Source organism: Doryrhamphus excisus, linkage group LG5 (genome assembly GCF_037039965.1).
Source record: "Doryrhamphus excisus strain RoL-2023G ecotype Guam linkage group LG5, RoL_Dexc_Guam_v1.1, whole genome shotgun sequence".
Classification (NCBI taxonomy): Eukaryota; Metazoa; Chordata; class Actinopteri; order Syngnathiformes; family Syngnathidae; genus Doryrhamphus; species Doryrhamphus excisus.
In genome coordinates, this window is record NC_136361.1 from 18,738,682 (window position 1) to 18,766,039 (window position 27,358).

Consider the following 27,358-nt stretch of genomic DNA (forward strand, 5'->3'; position numbering starts at 1 on the left):
GACTGTCCTGCTCTGATTTTTCTCATTGCACAACACACCGATAATTTACCTTGCTTCCTCGCCCATTAGCGACACCTTGCCAAACGAAACGAGACGTGAAGACCGCTGTCTATCGATTATGAAATTCATTTAAATTAATCCTGATTTAAAATTGTACAACCGTTTGGTTTCAAAAATATATTTTTTAAACATTGTAATAACGCAATAATGCAATGACTTCTGGTTTGTGCTTCCTGGTAGCGGCAAGCTTCCTAAATACATAAGGAACACAGATGCACTGAGAGCACTGAGCAGTGTATGAACAAGACAACAAGACGAGCACCATATTATACGTTAACCAGACAATGCACAGCAATTCTCGTCAAAATTGTGGCAGACATTTTTTAACGTAAACTGAAAAACAGAAGGCAAACGCTAACTGAGGTTCACTGAATTTTTAATGGCAAGGAAATTATTTATAATTTTTGTGGTCCGGGAGGTGGACAAAACCCACCCACTGTCGCAAATTCTTTTTTTTTTTGAGGTGCTGATAAGTACAACCTGGACTGGTCGCCAGCCAATCACAGGGCACATATAGACAAACAACCATTCACACTCACATTCATACCTATGGACAATTTGGAGTCGCCAATTAACCTAGCATGTTTTTGGAATGTGGGAGGAAACCGGAGTACACGGAGAAAACCCACGCATGCACGGGGAGAACATGCAAATTCCACACATAGATGGTGGAATTGAACCTCTTAGCTGTGAGGTCTGCGCGCTAACCACACGACCGCCGTGCAACTTATCTTGATTTGTGAAAATCCAAAATAAATCACTAGTGCACACAATTAAAAAAAAATATTAACATGATTATTGCATGTACACTCTGATTTTAACTTTTTGTTGTTTTGAATAGTACACTTCAAAACCAGAAGAAATATTTATAATATATGATTTTAAATTTTTATTTACAGTTCGTACAACAAGGTAATTCAAAGTGCTTTCCACACAATAAGGCTAACATCCCTTCCTAAAATCATCCTTAAAACATAGATAGAAGAGTCTCAACTAAAGTGAAACAAAAGGTATACAAAACTGTGGTGAGATCAGCCACTGAGGAAAAGACAGGAAGCAGAACTGGAGGTAGCAGAGATATGGATGCTGAGGTTCTCAGTGAGAGTGACCAGGATGGATAGGATCAGGAACGAGTACATTAGAGCAACATTACATGTTAGAGGCCTTGGAGATAAAGTCAAAAAGGCCAGACTGAGATGGTTCGGACATGTCCAGAGTCGAGATAGTGAATATATTGGTCTTTCAAATGTCAGTATTTTTGGCCACGAGTCTAAGTATCTAAAGTTTTAGGGCGGCTCTTGATCTGCCTGATGAAGTTTGATTCATAATGCACGCGTGATTTCGATGTATGAGACATTTCCGTTCTTTCTTCAGCCTTGTCTTACATCAGTACAAGCAAAAGGTTACAACAGGCAACATGTTGTTAATTCAAATATTGATAGCAAGCGAGCGAGCACTGAAAAGCCGGACTTTTCTCAAGGTTCGCCACCAGACACGAGCAGCCATTATCAGCCACCCTCACTATTGAATCATTCTCCACACAATCCTAATCTGTGATTTATATTGATTTTTGTGAGTTTTAGCATGGCAGGCAGGACCCTGACACCAGATTACAGTACCACACAGTCTGAATGGATTGGCGTCTGGCCAGCACACACATTCACACAGCCTGAATGATAATGGAATTATACTGAACAAGGTGATTCTACTTTAAAATCTCATCTCCAAGGTGCTTTTAAAGATAAATTGCTTTTGTAAGTTTTCAAGGGTGAGTGCTGACAGAAAGTGATTGTTCCTTCTGTGATCTCATTGTTTTAGTCACTATCCAAATTTCACGACTATAGTGTGAGGGGTGCGAGTGACGTGTGATTAATTGGGAGTTTGCGTCTAGATCCATCTTTGCCATCCATTTTTTTCTCGCTACAAACACTGCATTGAATATATTCATTATCCGTTTACAGAAGCCTTGCGATGAAAATATTCTGTTTATTAATATTGAACCAAACTTCCAGGTCGGGTCTTCAATCACTTATCGCTGTGATAAATGAGAGACGACTGTAGCTATACAGCGGAACCTTGGTTAGCGTGTTTTTTGGTTTACAACGTACATTTTTCAGTTAGTGTACAATGTAGCACCAGTCAGAAAACATGCAGCATAGAAAACGGATAGATTGATAAATGTCACTGCAATGCTGACTCTGTCCACCAGAGGGAGCCAGAAGAGCCCAAAGGGAGACTGACATCATTGCAGCTCCCCGGGAAAGACATTAATGAGTGCATTGCTCGTTATGGGAAATTTTACTATAATTTTCTTTCTTTTTAAACCCATATTGGTACTTTTGTGTATTTTGGAGGTACACTTTTTTGAGTGTTAAGTTGCTGAGTGATGAGTTTAGTGTCCTTTATAAGAACAGAGTCAAACTGTTTTATTGCGTGGCACATTAGGATTGTTCCTAATGTTCCCTTCCTTGCCATCAACTTTTATTTGTGTTTTTTTTATTTTGTTGTCCATTGGGTAGATCATACATTACCAAAATCTCAGAGTTTTAAACTGTCTTATTCAAAAGACATCAAGCCTATATCTCATCCTGCAAGCCTGGATCAGCTGCTCTTCAGTTAGGTTCCACCTCTCAAGTGCTGCTTCGTCCCTTCAAAAAAAAAAAAAAAAACATGTTTGTAGGAGACCATCAGTCCTTTCACCCGAATGGCAACGCATGCAATCCAGCTCTCGAACACCTGTGTCTTGTCACCGTGTGGCTTACCAGCAGCTTTATCAGTTACATTTCACACCTCCACTCTACCAGAACCACCTGCTCCACAAATGTCATACCTTCAATGCTCCTGACTACACTATCGCCTGCAGTGCCTCCTACTCAACAACTGCTCAGGGGCACGACACTGTGCACGGCCCCCTCCATTTGACTCAGAGTGTAAAATTCTATTTCCCCTTTAAGGAGAAGCCTTAAATTTTATTTCAAGTCTTGCTGCTCTTAGTATTCTCTTTGGTCTTTTACAACCTCGACGATTGCGTCAGTGTTTCATCGAAGGTCTTTGGCCAGCAAAGTGTATTTATATGAATCATGCACATAATCTATGCTGTTATATGAAGTGTGTCCATGGATAGAAGGTGTGGTAGGTGTGGACGATACTGCAACATCCTTTTTTGCACATCATTTGACATCTGTTACACCTACATCTGCACATTTGATAAAAATAGGTCTTAATTTAGCAGAAATTTAGCAGAAATTAGTAGAATATGTGCTTTTTCTCATTTCCTGGTATTATACCAATTAATTACACAATCAGACAAATTTATATGCGAATGTCTGTGCCCAAATATTGTATGCACTCATACACAAATATATATATTGTCCTCACTCTTTGTCTGTCTTCTACTCTCTTAGGGTCTGGCTATGGGAATGATGACAGAATATTATCATTATATCTTTACAACACTGGTAAGTAGAACATTCTGTGCCTACACGGAGATTTGTTTCATACCAAAACAAAACAGGATGTCAGTCTTATGGTCTTCTTTGACACAACATCTGCTCTCCAATGAATTAATTTGAAATGTTTTTTTCATGTCATTGTGGTCTATGAAGAACATCTTGCCTTTGTTTCTTCATTATCCTACTCTTTTGAAAGCTTATCAACAGTCATCATTCTGTTGATTTTCCTGTATCACCACAGCCAAGCGCTCCAATGTATTGAATATTTCATTTTATTCACTGTGATTTATAAATATGGAAACATGGACCCAAATATTCCAATTCCATTCGGGTTATTTGCTGAAACGGAAAGAATGTAACCTTTGTATACACCTCATTCCGAAAAAAAAAGTGCCAATCCGAATAAATATATAATCGGATTCACAGGGGTGGAATATTCCTTTCCCCAATCCGATTGAGGTATCTTGTACCCGCGCAAACGGAAAGTTGTCAGACTGTGTTCTTCTTTGTGGTGTTTTTCTTCTTCTGTTGTTTATTGGCGGTTGGCAAAGCAGCTTTCGTGTGCATTAGCGCCATCTGTGGAACAGAATCTAAACTCTTCTATACGCCATTCACAAGTCCAGTTTTATTAAAACTTAATTACCGAGCTTAATTATAAAATATTAGCAAGATTGAACTTTATCTTTTCCTGTTCCCGGGTGCGTTCTTTCAGCAAATGCTGAGATATGACGTAACACACAGCTCGAGACGTTCTTCGATTTAAAAAAATGGAGGCAAGCAATCGGCACTGGACTGCTGTGGAAAGTTTGTTTTTGATTCAAAGTAAATTTCAAGACTGGACGAAAGAAAAACTGGCAATACGGAGTTATTCCAACAAGTGAAAGAAAAACTCAAGGAAGTCGGTATCACGTGATGTTGGTGTTTACGTTTTACTGGGCATGCCCCATTGACTATTCTGGTTGATTATAGCGGCGCATGTAGACACGCCATTGGAATATTCCTTTCCATGTATACCATTGCTTTCGGAAAGGTCATTCGCAAAGATTCCATTCGGAAAGAGAAAAACTCCTTTCTTTTACTCGTTTCTTTTATATTATAGAACAGGGGGTGGGGACCTTTACCATCAAAGGAGCCATTTTGCCTCTTTTTTCAGGAAAGGAAGCCCCAAATCATTGAACCGCTTATAAACTTTTAAAAATTTGAATCTTATTTTACTTGGTACAACAACAGAGTTCAACGAAAAATGCATGCACTGGGAGGGGATTCAATGTTCATACTGACCTGCCAACATGTACAAATTTATTGTACTCGACATACAGTTTGACCTTTGAGTACATATATTCAATTTATTCTTCACAGCTCTTTATTAGTTTCAGTTTGGAGTTTATTCTGTACAGTACAGATAAATAAAGAGATATTATCAGTTTCTCAAGAGTATTTAAAATCGGTGAGGGCGTGAAAACAGTTTTGTCCTTTAGGGGGTGGCATGACAGAAAATAATTGAGAACCACTGAGCTCTTATGACCTTACAAAGTTGCACAAGTGACCTTGTCAATAATAATGATAATGTTTCCCCATGGTAAGATGCACAGATACCATGCACACACAATTTTTTTTCTTATGTCAAACTATTTGAACATGCTATTTGATGACAATTATTCTCTTCTCATCTCAGGATCTATTTGCGCTTGATGTGGAACCGTACCGATACAGTGGTGTTAATATGACTGGATTTAGGATTCTCAACACTGAGAACAGCCAGGTGGCATCCATCATTGAGAAATGGTCCATGGAACGACTGCAGGCCCCCCCTAAACCTGACTCTGGTCTATTGGACGGCTTCATGACAGTGAGTATTAACAATAAAAATAGCTTACTTTTCAGTACAGCTTTTACGCCATACAGGAAACATTGTATATGGATGCCGTGTACACCTGGAAGCATTTTATTGTGTGATGGCTACGTGTATTTTAAAAAAAAAAACAGCTTGCAGCCTTGGTACGCCGATATTTTTTCATGTAAGAGAAAATAGACTTGGAAGTCTTACTTCCCAGTCATCCTCAGGGACGTTGGTGGAAACCCTTGGTGCCCAAGTTGTGAGTCCCAAATGTGAAAGGGTTTCTTGTCACTGAAACCTGTCTGATCAGAGCATGCTGCCTGCAATAAACCGTGCAGCCGTGGTTCTTTTATACCACACTCTTATCTGGGAATTCAGCCAAAAACATCAACCCACGGACCTGGAATAACATTAAGAAGAATGACTTTGAGTGGTTAAAAGGAGGGCAGAAGTGGAAAAAGTCCTTCTTTTTTTAATCCCGGGAGGACTACTGGGATGTGTATTTTTTTGACTTGATGTAGTGGGGAGGACTGGAAGTGGTAGCAGTCCGATATCCTGAATTACTATAAGCCACACATATACATTGTATATGAATGTATATGAATATATATCAATGTTAAGCTCATCACATTCAATTGTAGATTAGATTAGATTAGATTTCTATTTTTCTGACCTCTAAATGTTTTTAGAATGTTGTATTTTTGTGTTAAGTTTCAGATGATGAAGATTGGGATGGGCTGCACGGCGGTCAAGTGGTTAGCGTGCAGACCTCACAGCTAGGAGACCTGAGTTCAATCCCACCCTTTGCCATCCGGTTTCCTCCCACATTCCAAAAACATGCTAGGTTAATTGCCCATTCCAAATTGTCCATAGGTATGAATGTGAGTGTGAATGGTTGTTTGTCTATATGTGCCCTGTGATTGGCTGGCCACCAGTCCAGGGTGTACCCCGCCTCTCGCATGATGACAGCTGGGATAGGCTCCAGCACCCCCGCGACCCTTGTGAGGAAAAGCGGTAGAAAATGAATGAATGAATAATTGAGAGTGGTTAGCCTCACAGCTAGGAGACCCGAGTTCAATTCCACAGGTCCATAGGTATAAATGTGAGTGTGAATGGTTGTTTGTCTATGTGTGCCCTGTGATTGGCTGGCGACCAGTCCAGGGTGTACCCTGCCTCTCGTCTGAAGACAGCTGGGATAGGCTCCAGCACCCCTCGCGACCCTCGTGAGGATAAGCGGTAGAAAACGAATGAATGAAGTTTGGGATGGCTCTGCACATTCAGTTACAGAGAGCTTCTTCTAACACTAAAAAAGTGAATTACCTACAAAGACAAACTGGAAGAACAAGGAAGACTGATTCCATCAATTTGATTCCATCAAAAAAAACTTGTTCTTGCCCAGCCATGATTTACTGCATTTACTGTACATCAGGGAGTGGGTGTTGGTTTAAGCGAGTATTGTTGGACCTGTGACCTAATCAATACTGTTTCCAACTTGAGACTTGTGTGTAATAACTGTATCTTAACACGGCGCAAAAAAGCTCAGTGAACTTATTGGCTTTCAAAAGAAGGTCCACAAAGTTACATCTCTGTTCGCTACAAAATAATGTACATTTAAAATATGTTATGCTACTGCTACTATTTTCTATTTTCTATTTTGTGCTCAACTGGCAAACAGGGCTGAGAGTTATTTTTGAGTCAGGTGACAGACGATGGATTTGTGTGAGGACTCTGCTGTGACCCTGCTCATCAGTGAATTAATGGTGTATGAGTTTGAAGGTGGGGATTGATTAATTAGACAAATGGCAATCAGTCAGCAGCTAATGCCTATTGACACGGAGAAAGGTTCCGTGCAGGTTTGATTAATGGCTGCATCTGTGGGCTGTATTTACAGTTTGGGGTACTTAAGTACTGAGCTGCTAATTCAACCCATGGACTTCATTAAGTGAGGAGTACTGTATATATGGCAGCATTAAGGTATGCTGCCCTCGTTACCTCTTATGTTAAGTTGTTAAAGGAATCTGGAAAGAGCTGTTGCTTTCATGCGGCAGGATACGGTAGCGATCTGGCAGTTACGTGTCATGTTAACCCTTAGATGCACAAGTGACTGAACCCCACACTCTTCCATAAGGGGGTCAAAAATGACCCATACTAGAACACTCAATGCATTTTTTTGACCCACTTATGGAAGGTTCTTAAAAATGTATAAAAGTTAAGTTAAAAATGTGAATGGTATGATAGCAAAAACATGTTTTTTGAGAAATACCTGGAATATGAAATGATGAAAAATTTTCATTACGAAGATATTTCAAGAAAACAACCTGACCGGGTCATTTTTGACCCACTTATGGAAGGTCGGGGTAGCAACACAAAAACAAAAATTTCTTAAAATGTATAAAAGGTAAGTTAAGAATGTGAATGACATGATATTAAAACATGTTTTTTAGGAATACATGGAATATGAAATGATGAAAAATTTTCATGACGAAGATATTTCAAGAAAACAACCTGACCGGGTCATTTTTGACCCACTTATTGAAGGTTGGGGTAGTAACACAAAAACTAAAATTTCTTAAAATGTATAAAAGGTAAGTTAAAAATGTGAATGGTATGATTGCAAAAACATGTTTTTTGAGGAATACCTGGAATATGAAATGATAAAAAATTTTCATTACGAATATATTTCAACAAAACAACCGGACCGGGTCATTTTTGACAACACAAAAACAAAAATTTCTCAAAATTTATAAAAGGTAAGTTAAAAATGTGAATGGTATGATAGCAAAAACGTGTTTTTTGAGGAATACATGGAATATGATATGATGACAAATTTTCATGACGAAGATATTTCAAGAAAACAACCGGACCGGGTCATTTTTGACCCACTTATGGAAGGTTGGGGTTGTAACACAAAAACTAAAATTTCTTAAAATGTATAAAAGATAAGTTAAAAATGTGAATGGTATGATATCAAAAACATGTTGTTTTTAGGAATACCTGGAATATGAAATGATGAAAAATTTTAATTATGAATATATTTCAAGAAAACAACCTGACCGGGTAATTTTTGACCCACTTATGGAGGGTTGGGGTAGTAACACAAAAACTAAAATTTCTTAAAATGTATAAAAGATAAGTTAAAAATTTGAATGGCATGATATTAAAAACATGTTTTTTTTTAGGAATACCTGGAATATGAAATGATGAAAAATTTTCACTACGAAGATATTTCAAGAAAACAACCTGACCGGGCCATTTTTGACCCACTTATGCATCTAAGGGTTAAAGAGTTTGGTGATTCCCAATACTCTGAATCTGTGAATGTAACACGAGTCCTGACTACGTGTAGACAGGACTGTTGAGTTTTGTTTTTGAAATAATGAATTGTGAATTTTGAATACAATACGACGGAGGATGGTTGCGACAGTCGAGCGATTGAGACAAGTACGGTTAATATTCTGCACATTATGACTCTTCCTCATTAGACTTATTCTTTAAAGATACAGTACGACTAATCAGGTAAGATAATTCTGCACCTTATTAAGGTATGCCGCTTTCAATTAATCTTAGCGACGCAGAATCCCTGAGTTGCAGCTTAACATGCATAACAACGTTGACCCTACAAGCTCAGTGCTTTCATTACCATAATGTCTCTCCTTTTTAATTGTGTCCACTGTTGTATGAATCGGTTTTTGCACCGGGTTCAAAGAAACACCTTGGCATTACTGAAATTTCTGCCTCTACTTGGAAAGGAACATCACATATACTTCCCGCGTCCAAGCATATGGTCTGACCTTTCAAACATCAAGGTCATCTTGTTTGTTTGTTGCAGCTTCCAAACACACTTGGTATTCAGAGCAACAGCATTGCTCCTCTCTACTTTCTATCCCCCATATTACCATAAAGGTGCTACACCTGGGTGTACCGTTAAATAGGCTGTTTCCTTTTTTGACAGATCATTTAAAGTCTGATCCCAACAGAGTTATGAGAAAATTCCTGGATGTGCATACATGCATAGAATGCCCAAATGTTCCTAAGTTTCAGGAATCGAGCTGTCCAATTTGTGTTGGATTAAAATAATTTGTAGGTAGTCTTTCCATCTTTTTGATTCCATTGAACTAACCCAGGGGTGGGCAAACTACGGCCCGGGGGCCACATCCGGCCCGCCAAGTGTTTGAATACGGCCCGCCCAATCTTTCCAAAGTATTTCATTTAAACTCAACATACAACCTGGCATCATGGCCTGAGCCAACCTTTTGATGGTTTTATCAATTTCGTTTTTTGACATGGTCTGTTGTTTACAAAGTGCTCCTGAAAAAAGGGACACAAGCACATAATAATGATAATAATAATAGTTATTATTATTAGATTATTATTAGATTACTATAATTATTATAATTATTATATTAATTATATATAATATTATTGTTATATTTGTATATTTTACATAATAATAATATAATAATTATTATTTTAATTTTATTGTAATTATTTTAATATTTTATTATTTTTAAAATATTTAAATATAAAATAATAAATAATAATAGCAGATTGCATGACAATTTTACAGATACAATAATACCAGGTGGACTGTTACGTGTAAAATATATAGTTTGACCCCCCCCCCCCCCTTAAATTTTGTCATATCAATGCAGCCCGCGAGTCAAAAAGTTTGCCCACCCCTGAACTAACCAACTTAACTTTCCTTCAATCTGGGGGTGAAGTTTGGGTCTTGGTTCCTAACCTTAGCAAAGTGGTGACTTGGACGTAATTGTTTGAACCGATGATGTTTGAATCCGCAGTCTTGGGCTGATGATTATTTATGTTACAATCTGAACACTACATCAGTTCTTGTCGGTATGCTAGTTATGTTGGCTACTTCTTCATCGGTCTAGGCTTTTCAAAAATAGGAAAACATATTTTCATAGACACTATCATAAATCTTTTTGGCCAAGATTTGAATGTTTGGCTAATAGATCATAGTCATTGAAAAAAGAGTGGTTCCTATAGCTCAAAATTAACTTGCCATTATTTTCTATGATTGGTATATGTAAATATCTGATTCCAATAATTGATAGAATGAGTAGAAACGATGAATGGATGGATGAAGAGGGATCATTACGAGATTTCCTACAATACCGCAGGGCTGTTGCAGAAACTAATGTATTTCCTTCTCGAGCCCGCTTGCTCTTAACTTCCAACCTGTCAGTCATTCTTTCTCACTGGAGACCTCCATGAGTGACGGAACTGACTGGGAAACATCGCCTGCACTGGTTTAAGGGGTGAATAAGTCAGAGCTAGTACATGCTGATTGGGGAAGGGGGGTGCTGTTTGGTGCTGACCCTTGGCAGAGTTCAGGTGTGAAGCAACCGGGGACGTTGAAACTGTCAAAAAATACAGAATACAGACACACACCATAGAGCAGTTGGGTGTGTAGCTGCCACACATGATGCTCATGCTACAAATTCATAGAAGGAAGTTTCCCTTTTTTGTCTCTTAGATGTTTCCATGTTGTAATGTCTGTGCTTCTTTATTTCTGTTCCATACATAGCAAATGTGTCTGGCTTCACCAACTATAACGACTATACCTACGTATAGCAAATATGGTAATGGTAATGGTTTTATTTCATTTGAACATGCATCAGATTACAATTGAATGCATCACATAATCAGTTCACAGTTCCACATGTCCAAAAGGAGTAGGAAGAAGCAAAGCTTATTAAGTCCTACCCCTCCATCTGGTACTTTTACAATCAGTCACTGTTACATTTGTTCACTTCCTGCTTTCCATAATACAGTTTACTTTTACAATCAGTGACTGTTTCATTTGTTCACTTCCTGCTTTCCATAATACAGTTTACTTTTACAATCGGTAACTGTTTCATTTGTTCACTTCCTGCTTTCCATAATACAGTTTACTTTTACAATCGGTAACTGTTTCATTTGTTCACTTCCTGCTTTCCATAATATATTTTTTTAATAATGTACCTCGTACCGAAGTACAAGGTGATATGAGCATCCAATGACATAATGGGTACCATAGTAAGTGTCAATATAGTGATATGTATAGCACATCATGACTGGTTCAAGACTCTTCATCCTTGTATTTAGCAAACATCAACTGCTTGTATTGTTTCTTGAATTGGCTCATCGTTGTGCATTGTTTGAGTTCCTTACTCAATCCATTCCATAGTTTGACTCCACATACTGAAATGCTATGGCTTTTTAACGTAGTCCTAGCATATAAGTGTTTCAAATGTAGTTCTTCCCTGAAATCATATTTCTCCTCTCTTTTAGAGAAGTATTGGATGAAATTTTTAGGTAATTGGTTATTTTTAGCCTTATGTATTATTTTAGCTGTTTGAAGATGAACTATATCAGCAAGTTTAAGTATTTGTGAGTTTAGAAATAAGGAGTTAGTATGTTCTCTGTAGGCACCATTATGAATTATCCTTACTGACCTACATCAATACATCAAGCAGTGAGTCTTGTATTGCCTTGAGACAGCCACTCCATATTTACATTATACTTGCATATGCACACATGGTAATGCATAGCTACGTATATATATAAAAAAAACAAATACTAAAATGCCTCTCAGTTTGATCCACAATCCATGCATACCATATAAATATGCAGGTTTATAGGGTTATGAACTGTTTGGCAACAATTATATGGGACTTTTACCACACTTTGAGGTATGTCACAAACTTTAATCTTCTTGCTAAAAAAAACATTTCAGCACAGTAGTCTACATTTATTTTGTTTGGCCTTTAACTATTAAGTATTCAGCTTAACAGTGAACAAGTGATTTTTTTAATCCTCCCACAGAGAGCAATTAGGACTTTTATGAAGATGCTTCATGCATGGAACATTGCTGTGCTTTTATACCTCACTGGTATAAACTGATGTTATGTAAACAACAGAACAACTCATTGTTGTCAATATGATTTATACACACATAAATGTACACACTGACAGCTTTACATTTAGATGTGCAGTATATGCAGTCTTCACTCAACAACAACAAACAGAACTTTTATTTTTGCTCTCACACGTGATAAACTGAACTGAAAGATCTACTGTATGCAGTTTTTATATACACATAAAAGGCCTATTATTATCAAATATTGTTCACAAACCCGTTAGTGGTGCTTCATCCTTGCTCCATCCACCACACAGATGTGGCATGTCAAGATGCCAATTAGAAAACATGATTATTCCACTGACTGGCCACAATAAAAGGCCCCCCAAAAATGTGTTGTTTTACTGTCATGGGTTCAGGACTGTCAGAAAACTAGCCAGTATTTGGTTTGACCAAGGTTGATCAGGTTGTGCATTAGGTCCACTCCTATTCAAGGGCTGTGCAAAGTTGCTGGATATTGGCAGAAACTCGAAAAAGAAAACTGTGATCCAGACAATCCCAAATATTCTCAATGGGTGACATGTCAAGTGTGTATGTATACTCTCCATGCAACAGAGTTTGCATGTTCTCCCCGTGCATGCGTGGGTTTTCTCCGGGTACTTCGGTTTCCTCCCACATTCCAAAAACATGCTAGGTTAATTGGCGACTCCAAATTGTCCATAGGTATGAATGTGAGTGTGAATGGTTGTTTGTCTATATGTGCCCTTGTTGTTTGTCTATATCAGTCCAGGGTGTACCCCGCCTCTCGCCTGAAGACAGCTGGGATAGGCTCCAGCACTCCCACGACCTTTGTGAGGAAAAGCGGCAGAAAATGAATGAATGAATGAATGAACTCCCAAGCAACAGTTTTGGTGGACATTCGTTCAGTCACATTCGTAGTATTGTACTTTTTGATAAAACTTAAAATTTTGGGGTGGCCTTTTATTGTGGCCAGCCTATATAATTAGGCATCTTCCTGACACTGAAAGCACCACTAATTGCGTAAAGGCTGCATGTGTGCCTCATTTGGTCTGCCGATCACCGGAAGTAATGACATCTGGGAAGGAAAAACAAAAGTCGAGTGGGAAAACCGATATCCCAAACCAAATCATAGGCTCCAACTCAACTCCAACTAATCAACATTGTAAACACTTTACATATGACCATGTTGATTCTACAAGTCTTTGCAGTTGGCACTTTGCAGTTGTAAAAGGAGTGCTTGAAAGGTTTTTATAAGGGGATTATTTTCTCTGCTCATTATCTGCTTGCTGGGAAAAACTCATCAGATTCACTTGAGTGTTAAGACTATTAGTTCTACTGACACTGTGTCTAATTCACGGGACAGTGGATTCTGCTACTAAAGCAATACAGCAAAGCTCGCAGTCATGTCTGCAGTCCTTTCAAAGCTGGCCATTAGTGTGCTTGACAGACCAGCAGTCTTTTAATTAACAAAACTCTGGTTAAATAATTAACTACTTTATGTTGCTTTGAGGCAGATTAGATACCATGATAATGCTCTGGGTGTTACTATCTTTTTATTAGGTGGTTTCTTTATCATCCCTTTGAGTCCTGCATACTATATTTTACAAGGGAAGCTCAGCACACCTTTATTGGATGACAGCTGATGGTAATAATTATAATTATTCATAATTTGAAATTAAAGTGATGGACAGCATAATGGAAAAGTGTCACCAAGTATACTGCCACTGACCACATTTGGGTTCTGGTCAGACGATTGATAAATAAATGGATCATCATTTTTGTTTGCTCGCAGGGCGCGACAATAACGATGTACCAATGGCCCGGGGCAAATTAAAACAAAATTCGGGCAAGTAAATCCAATCAGTGATATTCCTGTCGGGCAAGTGCACTTTGGCATGCCATACTGCGAAGAGTTTTTTAAAAAGCGGTTCTTGTTGGGTGTTGGTAAAACATGGACTGCGTAATTCCGGTGGTAATTTGCAAACCAATCCTTGCAAATCTTGAAATGGACCAATCAGAATCGTTTATTTAGACCGCGGTCCATGGTCTGCGTTTTACCCACACCCGTTCTTGTTCGCGATCAACCAATCAGCAATCGTTTGACTGGGAAAACATCTATCATGGCGTCCCTGCCAACATCGTCTAATTCTTCAACGCCTCCTAAACAAAACTAAATTTCATTAGCGGCAGCAAATCAAATGATGGCACAAGTGGTCACAATGAAACACCAACGATTAGATCCAATACCAAGTGCTGATTTTGCACAACCTACAAAATCTAGCAGTTCCATTTCTCTGTTTTATTGTTTTACCATTGAGCATTTTTTTCAGGATTAAAAACACTTTACTAGTACACAAATGTGTCTATTCAATAATGTTAAATATTATAAATAAAATATTATAAATAAAATAATTTTAATTTTTATTTATAATAAATTATAAATAAAATAAAAATATATATTTAGTTATAAATATCACTGCTTACTACGACTACGATGTGTAAGGTAGTACGGCATGCCATGTTAACATAGTTCAAGTTCAAGTTCAAAAACACTTTATTTATCCCCGAGGGGCAATTTAAAGGACACAGAGAGCAGCATATGGAATAAAAAATGTAGAAAGCAGACAAGGACAAGTAAAAGAGAAGACACTACTGAACACACATGTACCTAAGAGAATAAATAGTAATTAAATAATTTAAAAAGTATAACAAGCTAAAGGGAGGTTGTGCGAAATCTGGATAGGGAGGGGTCCAAGTTCAGAAGCCGGACTGCTGTAGAGACAAAGGTAGCCCTCCTCCTTTGTGTTCTACATCGTGGGCATCTTAGTCTACGACCCGATGGAAGCCACTCAAACACGGGGTGTAGCGCGTGGGAAGGGTCCTAAATACCCAATAACTTGTGTTGTCATTTATTATTTAATAAGCACAATGTTTATTCAATCGTGAATGTACTTTTATTTATCAAGGCAAAGTCTCTTGACAATGCAGATTTCCATGCAACGTCATGATCTATGTAGGAAAACAACCACAAAAAATAATAATCATTTCATCTTTATTTGAGATTCTCATGTGATGCCACAAAAATGACATGATATCATTATGGCATTATGTCTTTTCATTTTACACGGAGCAAGTTCGGGCAAGTAGTTCTCACCTTAAGGATTCACTATGAGCAAGTCATTTTTGTTTTTAATGTAGAACCCTGGCTCTGACCTACATTTTAATATCCTATATTTCACTGTCTCAATGAGTCGCAGGCTGAATCTACCACATTAAACAAATAAACACATCTCCATAAATAGAAGCTCTTTAGGGGGAAAAAAATATATGGTGGCTTCCTCAAGGGGGTACAGCTTGATCACCAAGCTGACGATGGTAGATCACCCTACTGATTTTATATTTGAGAAACAGTTTCCTGCACCGATTAGGCAGGTACGTTTCTCAAAAGTCACAATGGAGCGGCGTAACAATTAATTCTGCCTCTCCGACTGCATTACATAATGTGTAAAAGAACCGAGAATAAAAAGACGTGTGAGCAGAAACCGGTAAGCGAGGCAGTTACACATTCCATTAGCTGTGGGACATGGAAGTAACAAATGTCTTTCGGTCAATCAATGGACATTAGCATGACGAGCTCCGCTCGCAGAACCTCGTCTATCTGGCCCTTGCATTGTCTTTTATAGTGAGCGTTCAATGTACATACGGATCCTAGTTGGAGCTCCACGAGATTGCTGGCGGATGTGTAAACCTTGTCATTCTTGTCATTCATAATGATGTGTTATGACGCTTACTGCAACGAAAGGTTCAATGTCGCCCGGAGCTGTTTTTGTCACATTTGAGAAGCTAGCAGGTGAAATTGTATGAGTCTTGGTCACTGTTGACAACTGCTCAGTAAGAAAAGTAGCTATTGGCTGTCCTAGATGTTCTTCTCGGCGTTCTTCACTGCAGAACAGTTTTTGTCTGAGATGGCCAAAACCGTACAGTGTTGAACGGGCTTCATTCAAATAAAGAGATAACTGCATCATACTGCTTCATTGAACACACTGAAAGAAAAAGAAGAATACAATCACCTATAGTAATGATTATCCAGCTACTCCTTATCTCATTAACTCTGGAGTCCCTAAGGACTTTTTGTCTTTCAGGTCCATTTTTACGTGTTTTTTGCTCATTACTTTAATTGTCTTACTCTATCTGGCATGGTTTTTTTTTACCAGGGTTGTTTTTTTTTCAAGGCCAATTTTCCTGTAAAACTCTTATTAAAAACATTCATTCATTCATTTTCTACCGCTTTTCCTCACGAGGGTCGCGGGGGGTGCTGGAGCCTATCCCAGCTGTCTTCGGGCGAGAGGCGGGGTTCACCCTGGACTGGTCGCCAGCCAATCACAGGGCACATATAGACAATTCTCCTTTTTTTTTGAGGTGCCAAAATGACATTTTTCTGGTGTATGAGGTGGATAAAAACCCACCACGCATTCATCAGGGGTCCTGGCAGGACCTAACGAAGGCAAAAAAAATCCACTTTTCTGACAAAAAGTCATTTTTGCACGTTTTTCCGGTCCGCGGCTGTCGCGAATTCTTTTTTTTTTTGAGGTGCTGAAAAGTACACCCTGGACTGGTGGCCAGCCAATCACAGGGCACATATAGACAAACAACCATTCACACTCACATTCATACCTATGGACAATTTGGAGTCGCTAATTAACCTAGCATGTTTTTGGAATGTGGGAGGAAACCGGAGTACCCGGAGAAAACCCACGCATGCACGGGGAGAACATGCAAACTCCACACAGAGATGGCCGAGGGTGGAAGTGAACCCTGGTTTTCTCGCTGTGAGGTCTGCGCGCTAACCACTCGATCACTGTGCAGCCAAGAGTGTAACATAGTAGAAATTTAATTTAATTCACAAGGGACCCTTACAAGGGTCGCCGGGGATGCTGGAGCCTATCCCAGCTATCTTTCAGAACCCTGGTTTTCTCGCTGTGAGGTCTGCGTGCTAACCACTCGACCGTCGTGCAACCCCACATCAATATTTTTCTACTTTTTTTTTTTTTTTTTACAAAATATCTCAATCGACTTCAGCTATAGTAAAAAAGACAAATTATGTAAATGTTTGGTAGTTTTTGCTTTGAAAAATATATAATTTGTTATTTTTCATGCCATAAACCTTACGAGGCCGGGGCATAAAAATAGGAACTAAACTTGATTTTAATGCTGTTATTTTTTTGGAGGTTCAGATGCAAAATTTACGACATGCTGATATCCCATAAACATTATACATGAGATTATTAGTCATTATTATTATTACTAAAATATCAATCTGTTATTTTTTTAACAATTTTTGGGAGGTGCACAGACCACAGAGGTTTAAGACATAAAAAAATCCTATAAATGGATGAGTTCATCTGTGCAGCATGGCGATGAAGGGGAAGTAGGCGTAAGGGGCAGCAGCACATGATGACCAAGATGATGATGACGCTCTTTGGTCATTTTAAGTAATGGAAACATCCTGCTGAGAACACTTTTAACGTTTCCGCTCCAGGAGGCAATGAGGGCGCAACAAGATTGACAATTCAAAGTCAAATGACCTTTTGTAAACATGGGATAAAATGAGAGAAAATATCGTAATATATGCTGAGGTCCATATCGCCCAACCCTAATAAGCGACATAGAAAACATATTGATATTTGGATGGATTATTTTACAGCATAGACACTGCTAAAAAAAATTATCTTTACACCACAGGAATGTTATATGTTGGATTATCAAGAGAAATAATGACGCAAAAGGGCGACAAGCCATATGATGGGATTTCAGGAGACGCTTATGCTCGATTTCCCCCTGGAAGACAGTGAAAGCGAGACCCCTCTTGCTTGTTAAACCTACAATTTAATTTACCTCAAATTATGACTTATAATCACAAGGACCTCAAGGCTAATTGTTTTTTGGTTCTCACTCAGCCTGTATTCTGCCGAGTTGATGGTATTATTATATCAACCATTTCAATCAGCTTCAGGGAACCTATTTGAGCTCTCTGTCTTTCCACAAAATCATATCACTATCAACACAATTCATTTAAATGCGTATTATTATGCAATTATGATAGACGCTACCTTGCAGGACCAAACAGCCATGAAATATGTCTCGAAACGGTCTTAAAATGCATTTTAAATGGTAAAATATGTAACTATTCATCACTAATGAATGACAGTGTAAGATGTGTGGCACAGCAGCTATGGAAGAAGTAGGTATCAGTTTGAAGCAATTTCATGCTGACACTGAAAAACGGACAAAAAAACTAACCTTCCGAAAAGTGGGATTTTTTTTTTTGCAGTGGAACGGAAAAACGGGCGAAAATCAAACTGTCAGAAAAGTGAGATTTTTGCCTTGGTTAGGTCCTGCCAGGACCCCTGATTAATGTGTGGTGGGTTTTATTCACCTCATAGACCAGAAAAATGTCGTTTTGGCACCTCAAAAAAGGGGAATTCGCGACAGTCGCCGACCAGAAAAAGGGGTGAAAATCGAACTGTCAGAAAAGTGGAATTTTTTTGTCTTCTTCAGGTTCTGCCAAGACCCCTGATGAATGTGTGGTGGGTTTTGTCCAGCTCACGACCCAGAAAAGTGTCATTTCTGCACCTCAAAAAAGGAGAATTTGCGACCCCCGCGGGCCTGAAAAACGGGCGAAAATCGAACCGTCAGAAAAATGGGATTTTTTGCCTTCTTTAGGTCCTGCCGGGCGGGACCCTTGATGAATGTGTGCTGGGTGTTGTCCACCTCATGGACCAGAAAAGTGTCATTTTGGCACCTCAAAAAAAGGAAAATTTGTGACACCCGCGCAGACCTGAAAATCGGGGGAAAATCGAACTGTCAGAAAAGTGGGATTTTTTCCTTCTTCAGGTCCTGCCAGGACCCCTGATGAATGTGTGGGGGGTTTTGTCGACTTCCCGGACCAGAAAAGTGTCATTTCAGCACGTCAAAAAATGAAAATTTGCGACACCCGCGGACTTGAAAAACGGACAAAAATCGAACCGTCAGAAAAATTGTATTTTTTGCCTTCTTTAGGTCCTGCCGGGCGGGACCCTTGATGAATGTGTGCTGGGTGTTGTCCACCTCATGGACCAGAAAAGTGTCATTTTGGCACCTCAAAAAAAGGAAAATTCGCTACAGTTGCCGACCTGAAAAGCAGGCAAAAATCAAACCGTCAGAAAAGTGGGATTTTTTGCCTTCTTCAGGTCCTGCCAGGACCCCTGATGAATGTGTGGGGGGTTTTGTCCACTTCCCGGACCAGAAAAGTGTCATTTCAGCACGTCAAAAAATGAAAATTTGCGACACCCGCGGACTTGAAAAACGGACAAAAATCGAACTGTCAGAAAAGTGGGATTTTTTGCCTGCGTTAGGTCCTGCCAGGATCCCCAATGAATGTGTGGTTTTGTCCACCTCATGGACCAGAAAAATGTTTTGGCACCTCAAAAATCAAAAATTTGCGACACCCGCGGACCTGAAAAATGGGTGAAAATTGAACTGTCAGAAAAGTGGGACCCTCGTGAGGATAAGCGGTAGAAAATGAATGAATGAATGAATTTTTCCTCTTGTAATTTTTGGATGGACAATTTTTCCTGCGTTGCGTATCAGTACATTTGAAGTTGGTTTGCCTTGTTGCTGGTTGTACCCAATTGTAACTCATTTTCTCAGCAAGTTAGTTCCTCGCAGATTGTATTCAAGCCAAGCGTGTCAGTGAACCCTGCTTTGGTGACAATGTGGAACCCAGGCAGTAGATACTCCCAGACACATTCATTAGGGGTCCTGCCAGGATCTAACAAAGGCAAAAAATCCCACTTTTCTGACGGTTCGATTTTCGCCCGATTTTCAGGTCCGCGGGTGTCGCAAATTTTCGTCTTTTGGGGTGCTGAAACACTTTTCTGGTCGGGGTGGTGGACAAAACTCACTACACATTCATCAGGGGTCCCAGCAGGACCTAACAAAAGCAAAAAATCCCTCTTTTCTGACGGTTCGATTTTTGCCCATTTTTCAGGTCCGCGGGTGTTGCAAATTTTCGATTTTTGAGGTGCCAAAATGACATTTTTCTGGTCCATGAGGTGGACAAAACCCACCACACATTCATCAGGGGTCCGGGCAGGACCTAACAAAGGCAAAAAATCCCACTTTTTTGACGGTTCTATTTTTGCCCGTTTTTCAGGTCGGCAACTGAGGCAAATTTTTCTTTTTTTGAGGTGCCAAAATTACACTTTTCTGGTCCGTGAGCTGGACAACACCCACCACACATTCATCAAGGGTCCCGCCCAGCAGGACCTGAAGTAGGCAAAAATTCGATTTTCGCCCGTTTTTCAGGTCCGCGGGTGTCACAAATTCTCTATTTTTGAGGTGCCAAAATGACATTTTCTGGTCTGAGGTGGATAAAACCCACCACACATTCGTCAGGGGTCCTGGCAGGACCTGAAGAAGGCAAAAAAATGCCAATTTTTCTGGTCCGCTGCTGTCGCGAATTCTCTTTTTTTGAGGTGCTGAAAAGTACACCCTGGACTGGTCGCCAGCCAATCACAGGGCACATATAGTCAATCAACCATTCACACTCACATTCATACCTATGGACAATTTGGAGTCGCCAATTAACCTAGCATGTTTTTGGAATGTGGGAGGAAACCGGAGTACCCGGAGAAAACCCACGTATGCACAGGGAGAACATGCAAACGCCACACAGAGATGGCTAGGGGTGGAATTGAACTCTGGTCTCCTGGCTGTGAGGTCTGCGCGCTAACCACTCGTCCGCCGTGCAGCCCACAAGGAAAAATATGAAATGTTAAATACTGCTTGTGGAAATTTTTTCTAATCAAAAGAAGTGCATTCCATATACTTTATACTTCCATATACTTGTTTTCAACATTTACCCATTTAAGTGCTTAAGACAGGGCGGCACGGCGGTCTAGTGGTTAGCGTGCAGACCTCACAGCTAGGAGACCAGGGTTCAATTCCCACCCTCGGCCATCTTTGTGTGGAGTTTGCATGTTCTCCCCGTGCATGCGTGGGTTTTCTCCGGGTACTCCGGTTTCCTCCCACATTCCAAAAACATGCTAGGTTAATTAGCGACTCCAAATTGTCCATAGGTATGAATGTGAGTGTGAATGGTTGTTTGTCTATATGTGCCCTGTGATTGGCTGGCGACCAGTCCAGGGTGTACCCCACCCGAAGACAGCTGGGATAGGCTCCAGCACCCCCCGCGACCCTCATGAGGAAAAGCGGTAGAAAATGAATGAATGAAGACAATTATATATGCTGGATCTCCGCAGTTGGTACATCCAGGAGTGAAATGAATTGATGGAAAACACACAAATAACTCGTCATTCATTTGATATTTCTCCATAAAAAACACAACAAAAGGCTTTCTGTGACTTTCCTCAAATCATCTCCTGATTCCTGTCAAGTATCCGATACAATGCTCATATTCAACATTGTTCACCGTGTTAATGGCTTGTTTCTATCCTCAAGCTGTCATCGCTGTGTTTCTCTCATTGGCAGCCAGCAGTCATCTTCAGGACTCATTTCCTGGCAGTGTTTTAGGGGCATGTACACTGATGGGATGTGGAGAGACACATTTCGTCATTACAGAAGGAAAGCCAGCCATCGTAATGATTCCATTTTACACAGTCAATTTCCTTCCCTATTGAGGCACATTACTATCACACAGCGTTGGAGTATAGAGACTCTATATGGCGAGGGGTCTTTTTTTGATGGGTAGTTTCTGTTCCTTGTTTTTATTTGTCAAATCTGCAATGGAGAGCAAAGATTTCTGTCCTGCGTTCAACCCATCCTCTTAAGAAGCAGTCAGCAGCCATTATATAGAAATTCAGGTTGTTGGTCAGAATCCCTGGGGGTCAGGTGTGTACGGTGTCTGGCCCCAAGGATACAACAGCAGTGATTGGGATGGAAGAAGGTGACCTGGTCTAAAGCCTCGCCTAAATTCTATATTTATAGTGTTTGGTTACTACAGCCAAGCGTTAAAACGGAGAAGTGGTTGCTATGGGAAAGACTTTGGATAAAATTGGATTTCTATAATGTGGAAGACCATAAAGCCGAGCTGCAATCTCCGCCACAGACAAAGTAGCACAAGTCAACAAGAGCCTAAAGGCAGGCATCTGTGCTCCAATCACACAGTCTGTTCTTTTATATCACTGCCACGGAAGGTTGTGTATTCGCCAGACATTGTGGGTTTTGTCGTGCTTCTGTCAACAAGTAAATCTCTAAAAGTTCTTAAGTAGTTTTATGATTTTTTTCAGTTTTTTTTTTCCATGCCAACAAAGATGATGTGGATGTTGATTCAGGAAAAATAAGTTACATGACAGAATATTGTAATTTCTCCCATTGTGATCAAATTCATAAAGAAGGGGTTGTGTTGTTTTTTTTTTTTGCTCGGCATCCTCTCAGTCTCATGTTGATGTAAAATTGTCTGCCAGAAGCTTCATATTAGCCTGCTGTTTTCATTCCAAAAGCAGTTTAGATGTGTGTTTAGGGTCCAACATTGTTCTGTTGGAACACACCATTGTGTGCAAGCTTCAGCAGTCTGGCTGTTGATTTGAGGTGAATTAAGGAGGTAAAGTAGGTGCAGTCGTCCCTCACCACTTTGCGGTTCGAATATTTCTCCCTCACTCTATGGCGTAAATAAATTATTTGTGGTTTACAATAGCCCATTATTACTAAAAAAAATATATTGAAAGAGAAGTCATAAGTAATATTTGAGTACATGTTACATTACCTTACATTACATTAGCTTAACTCATTTGATCCCAAATATATTTACATGTTTTGAAAATTCCCCAAAATAATTTTAAACGTATTTTCATTTTTTGTGATGCGCTGATGCAACTCTGCGCTTATGCATTACCATTTCAGAGCACTTTTAAGTCCTAAAAACGCTACAAGGTGACAGAAGTGCATTTGATAAAAGCTTGGCAGGGTCATTTCAATATAAGAAACACATAAACAGGGAAGAAGTGACAGAGATAGGTGTGTAGTGTGCAGAAGGGTTTTTTTTTTTTGCGCACACTGTTCAGTATAAATGTGAAAATTGCAAGAAATTGGGAAATAAATTGTTATTTTGATACAAAACAACCCCGTTTTTGTGTTGTTTATGTTAGTATAGCGATTGAGATATTTCAGCAGTCACAAAATATTAGCGTCAAAGTAGGTGCTTATCGCCATTTTTTTTAGTTGGAAACTATTATTTTCCTGAAACTGTTATACTGTTATACTGTTATACTGTTGATTACTAATGAATAGAAAAAGGTAGAAACCATGTTGGGGTTTTTTTTAGTCTAATCTTAATTTTGGTTGGTTCCATGTTTATATAATCATAGAGCACAATAGTATGTCATGAAAGATCACTCAAAATTGTCTAAAATGGACGTTACTGTGGAGGGGGGCGGTGGGGTGTAAGGTGGGAGGCAATCTTTTGAAAAATGTCTGGGACTGACTGACTTAGACAAGTTCTCCTCCTATTACATGTGGAAATGGTACATTTATGGCTTCATACTTGAAAGCCTTTCTTAAGTTTAGAACAAATAAATTAGAACCTAACTAGTTATCTTGGTAGCTTGCAATGCTCTCTTATGTTCCTGCAGGGTAAGAGTTGCGCAATGTGGTGGTAGTTAAATTCCCTTATCAATGTCGGGTTTGGAACCAGTTAAATGCATTCAATGAGGAACGACTGTAGTCCTCATTCATTATTCCATTCACTTGTGCACCAGAACCACTGGCAGCAAAACAGCCCCAAGGTATGATGCTACTACTGCCGTGAAATTGCAATAAAGTTGTGGTTGCGGGTGTGAACAAAAACACCTCCTTAAAGGATGCACTTGTTTAAACGTAGTTAAAATTTGTCTGTCCTCGGAGATACATGAAGTTCTAAAAATATAGCAAAGTGATATTGACTAATGGTTTAATTCTACAAGTCACAATAAGGTTAGTGGATGGATGATGATTCCAGTCAGAAGTCACCAGTAACAGAACTCATCAATTAAAGCAATTAACTCACGTATGTTTTGTTCTATTTGATATAATAGCCACAAAAAATGACTTGATATGACAAAATATGTAGCTATTCATCCCTAATGAATGACAGTAAGATGTGTGGCACAGCAGCTATGGAAGACGAAGTAGGTATCAGTTTGAAGCAATTTCATGCCGACACTGAAAAATGGGCAAAAAACTAACCTTCCGAAAAGTGGGATTTTTTTTTGCAGCGGAACGGAAAAACGGGCGAAAATCAAACTGTCAGAAAAATGGGATTTTTGCCTTCGTTAGGTCCTGCCAGGACCCCTGATGAATGTGTGGTGGGTTTTATTCACCTCATAGACCAGAAAAATGTCGTTTTGGCACCTCAAAAAAGGAGAATTTGCGACAGTCGCCAACCAGAAAAAGGGGTGAAAATCAAACTGTCAGAAAAGTGTTCTTTTTTTTGCTGCCGGGACCCCCAATGAATGTGTGGTGGGTTTTGTCCACCACCCGGACCAGAAAAGTGTTGTTTCAGCACCTCAAAAAAGGAGAATTCACGACAGTCGCCGACCAGAAAAAGGGGTGAAAATCGAACTGTCAGAAAAGTGGGATTTTTTGCCTTTATGAGGTCCTGCCGGGACCACTGACGAATATGTGGTGGGTTTTGTCCACCTCCCAGACCAGAAAAGTACAATTTCAGCACCTCAAAAAAGGAGAATTTGTGACAGCGGCGGATCTGAAAAATGGGCGAAAATCTAACCGTCAGAAAAGTTGGATTTTTTTGCCTTCGTTAGGTCCTGCCAGGACCCCTGATGAATGTGTGGTGGGTTTTGTCCACTTCCCAGACCAGAAAAGTATCATTTCTGCACCTCAAAAAAGGAGAATTTGCGACCTTCGCGGGCCTGAAAAACGGGCGAAAATCGAACTGTCAGAAAAATTGGATTTTTTGCCATCTTTAGGTCCTGCCGGGCGGGACCCTTGATGAATGTGTGGTGGGTGTTGTCCAGCTCACGGACCAGAAAAGTGTCATTTTGGCACCTCAAAAAAAGGAAAATTCGCTACAGTCGCTGACCTGAAAAAGGGGCAAAAATCTAACCGTCAGAAAAGTGGGATTTTTTTCCTTCGTTAGGTCCTGCTGGGACCCTTGATGAATGTCTGGGGGGTTTTGTCGACTTCCCAGACCAGAAAAGTGTCATTTCAGCACGTGAAAAAATTTTAATTTGCGACACCCACGGACCTGAAAAACAGACAAAAATCGAACTGTCAGAAAAGTGGGATTTTTTGCCTTCGTTAGGTCCTGCCAGGACCCCTGATCAATGTGTGGTGAGTTTTATCCACCTCATAGACCAGAAAAATGTTGTTTGGCACCTAAAAAAAAAAGAGAATTCACGACAGTCCTTCGTGTATCTTCGATGGAAAATCCTAAAAATCCTAAAAATATTGCAAAGTGATATTGACTAATGGTTTAATTCTAAGTCACAATAAAGGTTAGTTAGATGGATGATGATTGCAGTCAGAAGTCACCACTAACAGAACTCATCAAGTAAAGCAATTAACTCATGTATGTCTTGTTCTATTTGATATAAAAGCCACAGAAAATACTTAAAAAAAACAACATAGTGAGCACAATTTTCAAACCTGTGATACATGACATGGCTTTATAAACACTTTTATTGCAAGCAATTAGTGACATCAATCTTGTCACATTATCATGAGAGAATACTCACTCACTCGCCTGTATGACCCTCATGTTCAACACCCACAGTAGCTGTGTCCTGGAATACTTCCACTTGAAACCTCATTATCATTCATAGTAGAATAGTGAAATGACTTCTAGTAGTCTTACGTAACAATTACATAAAAGGCAAGCACAAAGGAGGATCTTTTTTCATTTTACCATTTTAGTGTCAAAATGAAGTGTCTGCTGTTAAACTCCATAGCGCTGATGTTCTCTCCCGAACATCATTCGGGATGAGGAGTGAAAACTGCACTTTGGTGGGAGATAATGAGATTGGAGTGTGAAGGTGTCCAGACTAAGTCTTGCTGGTGAAAGCAAATTTTAATCAGAGGCTCGTTGCAACAGCAGTGGAGCCCCGAAGGCTCCGGGCATCACATCAGATTATAACATCGCCCCAAACAGAGGCGCCAAAATGGTCGGGCCTGAAATAACAAATAACCCTGCCAAATCGCATCATCATCCAACCCGCTACGGTCTTAATCTGCCTCATCTTCGTGCGCTGATGAAGCTAATGGAGGGAATAAGTGACATGCTCTTTCTTCGTTCTCTCAGTGTCACTCTTGTCACTTTGATGGTGGTGGTGTGGCTGTGTCGTGGAGTGATGCTTTCGACCAGGCAGCGAGTAGCATTTTTTTATAACCTGCATGAAGATTAATGGCATTAATGGCACTTTTTTATTACCTGCAAAGTTCTGACATTGTGGGTTATTTTGAGTTTTTCTGTTTTATTCTAACAAAAACAATCCCTTGTCATGTAATTTAATTAATAAAATAGTAGTTTAATAAGCGGTGTATTGTATCATATGCTTATGAAAGTGTTTTAAATAACAGGTGCTAGAATTTTATACTTGTTAAACTTGACACCTTCTCTGTGAAGTTTAACACAGCTTCCACACTGTTATTTCTCCCCAAAAAATCCATCCATTGGATCTAATTCAATGGTTGGTGTTTGAGTTTAAATCAAATCCTGAAAAGCTTGTTGGTTTGATGTGACGTCAGGCTGCAATTTGAAGCGATAAATGACACTGAATTAATTGGCTCTTAATTGGGAGCGGAACGAAAAAAGAGCCGAACTTCCTGTTACCACTTAAAAACATGAGATGTAGTGTTTTGCACATATACATGGGCGACAATACAGGGTGTCATTTGCGTTGTGAATGTGATAGCTATTAGCTTTTTTTTTGGGGGGGGGGGGGGGGCAAGTGTGAGAGTCTTCTGTACACATACTAGCTTAAAACACTAAGAAAACAATAATAGTAATAATATTGGTAATAAATTAACAAATAGCCAGCTGACGGGACCGGAACTGTTTTGGTAATGGTAATGGTTTTATTTCATTTGAACATGCATCAGATTACAATTGAATGCATCACATAATCAGTTCAC

General features: G+C 39.5%; 1 protein-coding gene across 6 annotated transcripts in view; it reads left to right on the forward strand.

The window, feature by feature from the left end:
* The window catches only part of grik2 (glutamate receptor, ionotropic, kainate 2), a 138,168-nt gene that overhangs the window by 52,463 nt on the left and 58,347 nt on the right, over positions 1-27,358 (forward strand). For all 6 annotated transcript variants that reach the window (XR_013627416.1, XM_058052758.2, XM_078790858.1 and 3 more), the window contains exons 6-7: positions 3,465-3,518; positions 5,188-5,361. Coding sequence is in view for 5 of the 6 variants with exons in the window: in XM_058052758.2 (XP_057908741.2) it covers positions 3,465-3,518; positions 5,188-5,361 (228 nt within the window). In the remaining variant the exon portion in view is untranslated. The remainder of the gene's footprint in view (positions 1-3,464; positions 3,519-5,187; positions 5,362-27,358) is intronic.